The sequence below is a fragment of the Salmo salar genome, chromosome 14, assembly GCF_965601325.2.
Source record: "Salmo salar chromosome 14, fSalSal1, whole genome shotgun sequence".
NCBI classification, from domain to species: domain Eukaryota; kingdom Metazoa; phylum Chordata; class Actinopteri; order Salmoniformes; family Salmonidae; genus Salmo; species Salmo salar.
Window position 1 is genome coordinate 33,008,545 of NC_138304.1, and position 13,171 is coordinate 33,021,715.

Below are 13,171 nucleotides of genomic sequence, written 5' to 3' on the forward strand. Positions count from 1 at the left end.
GTATGTAGTATGCACAGTGTGTAGATATGCTGTATGAATCTCTATAAAAGCTCCAAATCATATATAGAAGATTGCAGTATGGTAATGTTGGATTTACCTCCATAGTGTTGGTGGCAGGAACCCTGGTGGAGTTGAGGAGGAGTGCTATGAGAATGACTTGGTTCAGGTGCTGGAGGATGAGCTGAAGATGGGGGAACAACTAAAACACAGACGGGAGCAAGAGAAAACCCATATGGTGACCTATGGTTTGAGTTATTATAATGGAAAATAAGTGCATTTCAAAACACATTCCTTACATATTCCTTGAATTCTTCTCTCTTCATTTTGGTTGTTTTCTTGGTGCGGTACAGGTGACTTTGCAGCAATGACCTTGTTTAACAAGTCTCCTGGTAAGAAGACGAATGTATTTATTTTACATGTTCTTACCATTTGATGTTCACTGCGCAAAAATAATAACTATTCATCTTCTGTGTCTATTTGATTCACTGCCTGGAATATATTTTTTCTCACTACGCTATATTCCAGTACAAATGGGCAGAGTATTTAACTCCCTGTCCTCTCAACAGGTAAGCAATATGAAAAGCCACAAAAGTAGAAAAACACTGGAAGATGGATGAGAAGAGAAGGCATATAGAGAAGGCTGTGAAGAGATGATGGTCCACATGCATGCAAGTCAAGCTAAAAAAGAAGTGACAAGGAGGAAGGATCAAAGTTATTACACTGCTAAATCCAACAATAGAATACATAGTTATATTATGTAAAGATCTATTTTTTAAACCAACAGCATTTCTAAGTGAATACTGTGAACCGATATGGAGGGATTATTAAACAAAGCAGCTGTCTATTATACCACCGGTGCCATAAAATCGAATAGCTTTGTTGACAATTATTTGATATTTAATCATATTATTTTTGGGTATGAGTTGTTGAAGAATTGTGCAAATATATGCTGTAGTTAATTTTTCCCTGAGGCCGCATTCGGTCTTCAACGAGGTCCGGAGTGTCGCACTGAATTGTTTAAAATATTTCCTTGCTGTCAAAATTTGCAAAAAATTGTCCTCTATCCATCATTTTGGGAATTGCCTATGATCTCTGACTGTTTAGTAGCGAGCTGGACTGTCAAGAAACTGTATGAGTATAGGTCCAATATCATTTCTACACAGTTTTGATTAGATTTTAGTCCTTTTTTTTTCATTTTAAAGTGTATTTTTACTCAAACCACCCACGGGCCAGATTGGACGCCCTCTGACCTGCGGGTCGTATGTTTGATACCCCTGCTGTAGGTGTATTGCTGGTGAGATTGCTTTTTAAACCAAATAGTAAACTTGGTATATGTGTAAACTGAGGCACAACTGTATAATCCAGAGGGTAGCTACAGTATGTCTGACGCTATGACCTGGTTGGCCCACCAGTCGAATGATACTGGTGTTGTATCGCTTTTGTATTTGTTGTTTGACCTTTTAGCTTTTTGATTGACCTATTGAAAGAGTGGCTTGTCAGATAGTTTATTTTATTTGCCTTAGCTGGTTAGTCTAGCTCACCTTTGGATGGGGTACAGTCAGACCTTCAATGCAGCATGTACTGTAGCTAACATTGTTCCAGCCACTGATAAATTCACTGTCAAAATCAATTTGTTTATTTCACCCACAAGTATTGCCTAGTAGTTAATAGTACTGTATTACGTAAGACAACTTTGCAGCCGAGGAACAATGTTATTTGCCTTCTGCATGTTGTGTTTGCCACATTGCAAATTTTATTTAATTCCACCTGGAGTATTAAGCCGTTAGGTGATACTAAGAGAATGAGACAGTATAAGACAAAGAAGCTGAACCTATGATACATCTAATGCTGGAAAGTAATATTGTCTACTGAAGGATTTTGTTACCTAATAGCTATACATTGATTAAGAGTTATAGTTGAGTTTATTTTATTATAGCTGCTTGAGATTTGAAGATGTGACGACATAAATGAAATTGGAGTAGGGAGTACAGTACGTAGACAGTACATAGTAGATAGAATGGACAGTACAGTACATATAATGGACAACATTGTTCATAACACTCCAGATTCTAAGGTTTACACTTGCAAGAACAGAGGACATTGTTTGTTTACCATGTTTCAGAATCAATATCTTCTGTTTTACCAGAGATTTTGAAGTTGCATTGTCATTTAAATGTTCTGACCAAATTATTAGCGTTCTTATACTCACTCACACACAAATCTCTCACAAACATACACTCAAAGACACTCACAGTCACACACTTGGTAACCAAGCTCATTGTGTGTAAATGTTACCCAGTCACTTTAAAATATGTGGTGCAAGCCAATAAATGTGTGAAATATATCTAGTATGATTTTCAAACTAATTCGTATAAGTGATTTTGCATGGTGGTGATGATGCATAATAAAGATTTGACACAACATGATAATGTTGTTGCCTATGAGCTCTTTCTCTTCTTTTTATCCATCACTTATAAAAGGCACCTGCATAGCCTGGAATCCAAACTGATATCTGTTTGAAGCAATGATGAAACTGAGAATATCAGTTTGGATTCCAGGATAGCACTATGAATTCCCATAGGTTTGCTTTACTGCCCCACAATTTATTATCTGTCACTAGTTCAATGCACCCAGCTCACTGCATTTAATTCATCACACACCCTCCCAGTTAGAACAAAAGAGCAGACAACCATTGCTAGATAAGATCACTACTTGTGTATAACCTCACACAGACTGTAGGTGTATCCCTTGGCAACTGTCAATAATATAGGGTCTCTGTTGAATTCAGAAGTAGCCTTCAAGTTGACATGATTCCCTAAGAATTTAAATCAGTAGAACAATTGCACGCAGCAGCTGGGTACTGAACGTCTGAAAGTATGTCAAATAACCCCTTGGGCCAAAGAAAAGGCCTTCGCCGAAGCATTTCAGCCAAGGTAATCTTAAATGCTAATGACATTTCATGCTTTCTTGCTCCTAACTTATTTATGAAACTGACACCATCGTTTCATTGCTTTGCCTGCTCTGTCCTCTGTTTCTGCTCTCCTGCTCTTGCTTGACAGGCCACTCCATTGTTCTGTCTTCCTCCCTCTACGTAGGACTTGAGTGCCCCCTGCTGTTCAACAAGTATCTTCTTCTTTGGTATTATGGCGGTCCGAAAGCAGGCGGTGCGTCACTCCGCCTACTTTCTTGGCTGTATATCAGCCTACTATTCTGGAGAATGAATTCATTACACTTTGTGAAAAAGTTGCCCTACCGACTAACCCTACACCCATTAAAACCTCATCACTATTCCACTACTTTGGCTCTATCTGATCCTACATCAGGCCAACAGCCTGGGAGGACGGGACACTATCGTTCAAACACCTTGTAACTCTTCTGCAGTAAAATCTCATACACCCAAGTACTTCTCCGCAGCTGCCATCACAACATCTATCCTATGTGATTTACTTTCCATTCCTGCTGTACAGTTGACAACCATGAAAGCCAAAAATACGAACCTTACTGAAGCATATTTTATTCCTATCACTCTCACTCTCTATTGACCTCTGCCTACTCACAGGGGATCCTCTTAGGATCTCTCACCCTGGACCCATTTTCCTCTACTACTCTCATCACTGCCTCAGCATACGACACCTTCTGCACTACTTTGATCCTGGTAACCTCAACATGTTTTTGTCTCACCGAACACCTCTGATCTCCAACACCATGCGTAACCCTACAGTTTACACACACAACTTTTTCCACCGATACTACAAATTCCTTTGCCTCATGTCCTCCTGCACACTTCTCACATCTAGAAATCTCCCTCCTACAGACTGCCGCCAACACCATAAGCTTGACATCTAAAACACCGTAATGGGTTTGGGACAAAAGCTCTCACGGGATAACTCGCACATCGTAACTTGACTTTATCTGATAAAAACTTACCATCAAAATTCAGTTGTACAGGCATTGTCTTCTCTGTTTCACCACGCTCTCCACCGAGTCTGTGTTGCACCAAACGGTGGTCGTCACGGACACCGGGAATCTTCAACTTCATCTTCAACTTCACCAAACCCTCCTCAACACTTAATACCAGTCCAGTTATCACTCCTTTCAACAGAGGCGCGCTGCTCAGGAGAGAAAAACATGTCACAGTTCTTGTCCCCAGTCAATTTTGCTGTGACTCTTACATGGATGATGTTAAAAATATTTGTTGGTCTAATGTGATTAATAAGGAGCATCCAGACGCTGCACTTGATGTATTTATGAAATTGCTTCTTCCAATTATTGATAAACATGCACCTATTAAGAAACTGACTGTTAGAACTGTTAAGGCTCCATGGATTGATGAGGAATTGAAAAACTGTATGGTGGAAAGAGATGGGGTAAGAAGAGTGGCTAATAAGTCTGGCTGCACATCTGACTAGCTGACTTACTGCAAATTGAGAAATGATGTGACTAAACTCAACAAAAAGAACAAGAAACTGTATTTTGAGGCCATGATCAATGATATAATGAATGCTGGAAAAAAACTTTGGAGTATTTCAATTAAATTATGGTCAGAAAGACAAATTCAACTCCATCTTTCATCGAATCAGATGGCTTATTCATCACAAAACCATTTGATGTTGCCAATTATTTTAATGATTACTTCAAGTGGGCAAACTTAGGCAGGAAATTCCAACAATGAACAGTTGGCCGTCGTATTCATGCATAGAAAAACAAATAAGAAAGAAAAGCATTGCAAGTTTGACTTTTGTAAAGTTAGTGTGGGAGAGGTGGAAAAATTATTGTTATCGAACAATAATGACAAACCTCCTGGCATTGACAACTTAGATGGAAAGCGACTGAGGATGGTAGCTGACTCTATAGCCACTCCTATCTGTCATATCTTTAATCTGAGCCTAGAGGAAAGTCTTTGTCCTCAGGCCTGGAGGGAGCCAACGTAATTCCTACCCAAGAGTGGTAAAGAGGCCTTTACTGATTTTAACAGCAGACCTATAAGCGTGGTACCAGCTCTTAGCAAACTGTTGGATTTTTTTGTTCTTTCTCTGTAAACAAATTAACAACAGACTTTCAGCATGCTTATAGAGAAGGGCACTCAACTTGTTCAGCACTGTCACAAATGACTGATAATTGGTTGAAAGAAATGTATAATAAGAAGATTGTGGGAGCTGTATTGTTAGATTTCAGTGCACCCTTTGATTTTATTGACCATAACCTGTTGTTGAAAAAAATGTATGTGTTATGGCTTTTCAACTTCTACCATATTGTGGATCCAGAACTATCTATCTAATAGAACTCATAGGGTTTTCTTTAATGGAAGCTTCTCTAATGTCAAACATTAGCTCTTAGGCCCTCTACTCTTTTCTATTTTTACCAATGACCTTCCACTGGCATTGAACAAAGCATGTGTGTCCATGTATGCTGATGATTTAACCATATACGCATCAGCAACCACAACTAATAAAGTCGCTGAAACCCTTAACAAAGAGTTGCAGTCTGTTTTGAAATGGGTGGCCAGTAATAAACTGGTCCTGAACATCTCTAAAACTAAGATAATTGTATTTGGTACAAATCATTCCCTAAGTTCTAGACCTCAGCTGAATCTGGTAATGAATGGTGTGGCTGTTGAACAAGTTGAAGAGACTTAATTACTTGGCGTTACCTTAGATTGTAAGCTGTCATGGTCAAAACATACAGATTCAATGGTTGTAAAGATGGGGAGAGGTCTGTCCTAGTTAATCTGCAGCTGGCCCGAACAGAGCAGCATGTCTTGCTCTTCATTGTAATCAGAGGGCTGATATAAATACGATGCATGCCAGTCTTTATTGGCTAAGAGTTGAGGAGAGACTGACTGCATAACTTCTTTTATAAGAAGCATTATGTAGAAAATACAATTTTTTTTGCTCCCTCTGGATGGCAGAAATGCAAAATTCTACCCGATTCAACTTCGAGTCACTTTCACTGACCCAACATTGCCCAACCTCTTCTCCACCCAACCTGACACCACATATGGATCAGCCAGAAGGCAAGGATCCATATTCTCCAAAAATCTCACTCGCACTAGGCAAAAAAACATCTTTATCACCATCGGGACGAGGCTCGAACTTGGCGGTCTTCACTGCACCTGCCACCATAGTTAATTCATCCTCACTCTTGTCATGTTAAATTTCTTTCTGCAGGACTCCATATTTATTCTTAATATGCTCCGTAGTCTTTTTTAATTTTTTTCTGCCTGCCTTCTTACCGACCTCTATGGGTTCCCCTGACTCCGTCCCCAAGTCCGACAACCATTCGGGGACGTACCTGCCATCTTGTCAACCACGCCTCTCCATTACGTGGGTTTAATGACAAGACCCAAAGAGGGACAAACATTTTTTTTAACAAGTATCTCAGCCCCCAGAACCAAATATTGTCTGCCACGAGAGACCAACAGGGTTTTAACAAGATGGGATACAGGTTTAGTCAGATTTGACTTTTTGTAGCAAGTTAGGAGTACTTACTTACCTTGCAGGTTAGGACAATTAGGTTAAAGTTAGAAAAAGGGTTAGCGTTAGCTCACCAAGCGAGGAGATTATGTATGTAATGGCTTATTTGCTCGAATATACTTTTTCTAATGCTTAGGTTGTTATGCGTGTACTGATATAAGTAGGACACGTGACATCCTGGAGACTTTGAGAAAGAAACACTTTATATCGAAGATTATGGACATACTGACAAGATGCATGTCTCTCCTCCCTTTTTTGAATATTCAATGAATATTCAATTCAACCGCCTGTATTCAATGGAGAGAGATGCTATGCTACTAGCCTCATACCATGAATATGCATAGCCATCACTAGACAACTCCCACATTAAATTATGTTTATCAGACTTTCTGGGACATCACGTGTCCTACTTATATTAGTACACTAGCAACAATTTAAGCATTACGAAACTTCCATTCAATCAAATAAATATCATGTAGCAAATAAGCCATACATACTTCTTGCTTGGCCGAAACAATGAGTCACCTGCTGGAGGGAGACAGATTTTACCCAGAGTTGGGCCTCTCTTCCTCTTCCTCTCTGTTTATATCGGAGGTCATGTTAGTGTTATCTACAATCCTTGGGACGTACCTACCCTAAATCCTAACCCTAGCCTTAACCCTTACCCTAAACAGTAGCGATTTTAGCATGTAAATCTTGGTGGGGCAAACTCCCCAAATTGTTTTTAGATGCATGCCAGCAAAGCCACTACACAACACAACACTGAACAATACATTAATTGCACTATAATGGTGACAAATGGTGCTCACAAACTGTTAGGGCCTACATAAAGCTGTCCCAACAGCAGAGCTTTCTTTTCAGCACCTTTGAATTAACCCTTACCACTTCTTCACCTGACTATCAGCGGAGCCTTGTCTGGCAGCGAAACAGTTCATTCAGCCTCATTTACTGCCTTTTAAAAAAACATAGCTGATATGGCTGACTTGCTTAAACAAATGTGGTTTCTACTGACAATTGAGATGTAAAACTATGGCATAAGGGGATGACGAGCGAATAAGAGACAATCTGTAATTTCCATTAAGACATTAATGAGCGAGCTAGGATGGACATAGTCAATAACTATACGTTCAGCACTTTTGAAATGTACAGCGACAGAATTCAAATCAAATCAAATTTTATTAGTCATATGCACCGAATATAGACCTTACAGTGAAATGCTTACTTACAAGCCCTAAACCAACAATGCAGTTTAAAAAATGTGAATAAGAATAAGAAATAAAAGGTACAAGTAATTAAAGAGCAGCAGTAAAATAACAATAGCGAGACTATATACAGGGTGTACCGGTTAGTCCAGGTAGTTGAGGTAATATGTACATGTAGGTAGAGTTATTAAAGTGACTATGCATAGATAATAACAGAGAGTAGCAGCGGTGTAAAAGAGGGGGGGGGGGGGCAATGCAAGTAGTCTGGGTAGCCATTTGATTAGATGTTCATGAGTTTTATGGCTTGGGGATAGAAGCTGTTTAGAAGCCTCATGGACCTAGACTTGGCTCTCCGGCACTGCTTGCCATGCAGTAGCAGAGAGAGCAGTCTATGACTACGGTGACTGGGGTCTTTGACAATTTTTAGGGTCTTCCTCTGACACCGCCTGGTATAGAGGTCCTGGATAGCAGGAAAATAGACCCCAGTGATGCACTGGGCCGTACGCACTACCCTCTGTAGTGCCTTGCGGTTGGAGGCCGAGCAGTTGCCATACCAAGCAGTGATGCAACCAGTCAGGATGCTCTCGATGGTGCAGCTGTAGAACCTTTTGAGGATCTGAGGACCCATGCCAAATCTTTTCAGTCTCCTGAGGGGGAATAGGTTGTGTTGTGCCCTATTCACGACTGTCTTGGTGTGCTGGGACCATGTTAGTTTGTTGGTGATGTGGACACCAAGGAACTCGAAGCTCTCAACCTGCTCCACTACAGCCCTGTCGATGAGAATGGGGGCGTGCTCGGTCCTCCTTTTCTTGTAGTCCACAATAATCTCCTTTGTCTTGATTGAGGGAGAGGCTGTTGTCCTGGCACCACACGGCCAGGTCTCTGACCTCCTCCCTATAGGCTGTCTCGTCGCTGTAGGTGATCAGGCCTACCACTGTTGCATCATTGGCAAACTTAATGATGGTGTTGGAGTCGTGCCTGGCCATGCAGTCATGAGTGAACAGGGAGTACAGGAGGGGACTGAGCACACACCCCTGAGGGTCCCCTGTGTTGAGGATCAGCGTGGCGGATGTGTTGTTACCTGCCCTTAGCTCCTGGGAGCGGCCCATCAGGCAGTCCAGGATCCAGTTGCAGAGGGAGGTGTTTAGTCACAGGGTCCTTAGCTTATCGATGAGCTTTGAGGGCACTATGGTGTTGAACGCTGAGCTGTAATGAATGAATAGCATCCACACATATGTGTTCCTTTTGTCCAGGTGGGAAAGAGCAGTGTGGAGTGCAATAGAGATTGCATCATCTGTGGATCTGCAAATTGGAGTGGGTCTAATGTTTCTGGGATGATGGTGTTGATGTGAGCCATGACCAGCATTTCAAAGCACTTCATGGCTACAGACGTGGGTGCTACGGGTCGGTAGTCATTTAGGCAGGTTACCTTTGTGTTCTTGGGCACAGGAACTATGTTGGTCTGCTTAAAACATTTTGATATTACAGACTTGGACAGAGAGAGGTTGAAAATGTCAGTAAAGACACTTGCCAGTTGGTCAGCGCATGCTCGCAGTACATGGTAATCCGTCTGGCCCTGCGGCCTTGTGAATGTTGACCTGTTTAGGGTCTTACTCACATCGACTGTGGAGAGCGTGATCACACAGCTCTCCGGAACAGCTGGTGCTCTCATGCATGTTTCAGTGTTAATTGCCTCGATGCAGGCATAGAAGTAGTTTAGCTCGTCTGATATGCTCGTGTCACTGGGCAGCTCTCTGCTGTGCTTCCCTTTGTAGTCTGTAATGGTTTGCAAGAACTGCCACATCCAACGAGCGCCGAGGCCGGTGTAGTACGATTCGATCTTAATCCTGTATTGATGTTTGCCTGTTTGATGATTCGTCGGAGGGCATAGCGGGATTATTTATAAGCTTCCGGGTTAGAGTTCCGCTCCTTGAAAGCGGCAGCTCTAGCCTTTAGCTCAGTGTGGATGTTGCCTGTAATCCATGGCTTCTTGTTGGGGTATGTACTTACGTTCACTTTGGGGGCGACGTCATCGATGCACTTATTGATGAAGCCAATGACTGATGTGGTGTACTCCTCAATGCCATCGGAAGAATCCCGGAACATATTCCACTCTGTGCTAGCAAATCAGTCCTGTAGCTTAGCATCTGCTTCATCTGACCACTTTTTTATTGACCAAGTCACTGGTGCTTCCTGCTTAAATTTTTGCTTGTGAACAGGAATTGGGAGGATAGAATTATGGTCAGATTTTCCAAATGGAGGGCGAGGAAGAGTTTTGTACACATATCTCTGTGTGGAGTAAAGGTGGTCAAGATATATTTTTCCCTCTGGTTGCACATTTAACATGCTGATAGAAATTTGGTAAATCTGATTTCAGAACATGGGAACATGGGCCATTCTTACAGTATTCTGCATGAACACCATGTCAGACCTGTAGGATAAATAAAGGGGGCATATAAGAAGACAATGCAAGCTCTTATAATATTTGATGATGACATTTCTCTAGAACAGGCTATAGACTACAGGTGCACCACCAAGTCAGAACAGTAGGCTAAGTTACGAGTGGGAAATGGACTTCAATTGGTATGATATGTTACGTTTCATATCAAATCAAATCAAATGTATTTATATAGCCCTTCTTACATCAGCTGATATATCAAAGTGCTGTACAGAAACCCAGCCTAAAACCCCAAACAGCAAGCAATGCAGGTGTAGAAGCACGGTGGCTAGGAAAAACTCCCTAGAAAGGCCAAGACCTAGGAAGAAACCTAGAGAGGAACCAGGCTATGAGGGGTGGCCAGTCCTCTTCTGGCTGTGCCGGGTGGAGATTATAACAGAATATGGCCAAGATGTTCAAATGTTCATAAATGATCAGCATGGTCAAATAATAGTAATCACAGTGAACAGGTCAGGGTTCCATAGCCGCAGGCAGAACAGTTGAAACTGGAGCAGCAGCACGGCCAGGTGGACTGGGGACAACAAGGAGTCATCATACCAGGTAGTCCTGAGGCATGGTCCTCCGAGAGAGAGAAAGAAAGAAAGAGAGAAAGAGAGAGAGAGAGAATTAGAGAGAGCATACTTAAATTCACACAGGACACTGGATAAGACAGATACTCCAGATACAACAGACTGACCCTAGCCCCCGACACATAAACTACTGCTGCATAAATACTGGAGGCTGAGACAGGAGGGGTCAGGAGACACTGTGGCCCCATCCGATGATACCCCCGGACAGGGCCAAACAGGCAGGATACACCATATGGTATATATTAATTTGTGGGTGTCCATCATTCATTTCATATGATATGTTATGAATTACAATTTGTATATGTTTACAAAAATTACAATTCATATATGTTACGAATTGCAATTCATACAACATATTCAAATTGCAGTTTGTACAATATGTTACGAATTTGCTAAATGTATGATATGCTACGAATTCCAATGTGTTGTTGCTAACGTTAGCTAGGTGCCTAGGTTCGGCTTAAGGTTATAGGGTTAGGAGTTAGGTTAAAGGGTTAGCTAACATGCTAAGTAAACTCAGCGAAAAAAGAAATGTCCTCTCACTGTCAACTGCGTTTCTTTTCAGCAAACTTAACTTATAATATTTGTATGAACATAACAAGATTCAACAAGTGAGACATAAACTTTACAAGTTCCACAGACATGTGACTACCAGAAATGGAATAATGTGTCCCTGAACAAAGGGGGGGTCAAAATCAAAAGTAACAATCAGTATCTGGTGTGGCCACCAGATGCATTAAGTACTGCAGGTCATCTCCTCCTCATGGACTGCACCAGATTTGCCAGTTCTTGCTGTGAGATGTTACCCCACTCTTCCACCAGGCACCTGCAAGTTCCCGGATATTTCTGGGGGGAATGGCCCTAGCCCTCACCCTCCGATCCAACAGGTCCCAGATGTGCTCAATGGGATTGAGATCCGGGCTTTTCGCTGGCCATGGCAGAACACTGACCTTCCTGTCTTGCAGGAAATCATGCACAGAATGAGCAGTATGGCTGGTGGCATTGTTATGCTGGAGGGTCATGTCAGGATGAGCCTGCAGGAAGGGTACCACATGAGGGAGGAGGATGTCTTCCCTGTAACGCACAGCGTTGAGATTGCCTACAATGACAACAAGCTCAGTCCGATGATGCTGTGACACACTGCCCCAGACCATGACGGACCCTCCACCTCCAAATCGATTCCGCTCCAGAATACAGGCCTCGGTGTCAACGCTCATTCCTTCGACGATAAACGCAAATCCGACCATCACCCCTTGTGAGACAAAACCACGACTTGTCACTTGAGAGCACTTTTTGACAGTCCTGTCTGGTCCAGCAATGGTGGGTTTGTGCCCATAGGCGACGTTGTTGCTGGTGATGTCTGGTGAGGACCTGCCTTACAACAGGCCTACAAGCCCTCAGTCCAGGCTTTCTCAGCTTATTGCGGACAGTCTAAGCACTGAGGAGGGATTGTGCGTTCCTGGTGTAACTCGGGCAGTTGTTGTTGCCATCCTGTACCTGTCCCGCAGGTGTGATGTTCGGATGTACCGATCCTGTGCAGGTGTTGTTACATGTGGTCTGCCACTGCGAGGACGATCAGCTGTCCGTCCTTTCTCCCTGTAGTGCTATCTTAGGCGTCTCACAGTACGGACATTGCAATTTATTGCCCTGGCCACATCTGCAGTCCTCATGCCTCCTTCCAGCACACCTAAGGCACGTTCACGCAGATGAGCAGGGACCCTCTGCATCTTTCTTTTGATGTTTTTGAGAGTCCATAGAAAGGCCTCTTTAGTGTCCTAAGTTTTCATAACTGTGACCTTAATTGCCTACCGTCTGTAAGCTGTTAGTGTCTTAATGACCGTTCCACAGGTGCATGTTCATTCATTGTTTATGGTTCATTGAACAAGCATGGGAATCAGTGTTTAAACCCTTTACAATGAAGATCTGTGAAGTAATTTGGATTTTTACGAATTATCTTTGAAAGACAGGGTCTTGAGTTTAGTTGCTAGTTCCAAAGTTGCTAATTACCCAACATTTTTGTTTTTGCCTTAACCTTCTGTCTTATTTAACCATACCAAACATAACAAATCATACTAATTTGAGTGTCCCGGATTTACATTTACTATGTTTCATCTAGTCTTGAGACCAGGCTGTTCCTACAAGCAGTGGTCCAACCAGTTGTTGGGTCCAATACAAACTCTAAAAACAACTAAAAAGCATTCTTAATGGAGATGATTAATTGAGCTTAATTTGTGCCTAGGAACTGGCACCAAGAGTACATAATTTTGATAATGATACATCATGACTTGCCAAATATCTGAGATATATTTTTAGTGCCCCTTTATATAATTGCTGTGTGCTAAGGGAAATGCTAAGGGGAAATCTGAACTGCTAAACTGTTAACTTCTTACAAACAAATCAAGGAGCTCAGTATGCAGACAACTTATTGCAGTCAAGCACAGTCAATGCTGAATGATGAAATATGCTCTA

At 42.0% G+C, this 13,171-nt stretch overlaps 1 protein-coding gene across 3 annotated transcripts in view; it reads left to right on the top strand.

Annotated features, from left to right (window-relative positions):
- LOC106569131 (dystrobrevin alpha) overlaps nucleotides 1–2,444 on the top strand; it is a 37,567-nt gene extending 35,123 nt beyond the window's left edge. For all 3 annotated transcript variants that reach the window (XM_082960913.1, XM_082960912.1, XM_082960914.1), the window contains 3 exons: nucleotides 106–235; nucleotides 351–389; nucleotides 567–2,444. In XM_082960913.1, coding sequence (XP_082817039.1) covers nucleotides 106–235; nucleotides 351–368 — 148 coding nt within the window. In that variant the 3' untranslated portion in view covers nucleotides 369–389; nucleotides 567–2,444. The remainder of the gene's footprint in view (nucleotides 1–105; nucleotides 236–350; nucleotides 390–566) is intronic.
- The last annotated feature ends 10,727 nt before the right edge of the window (nucleotides 2,445–13,171 follow it).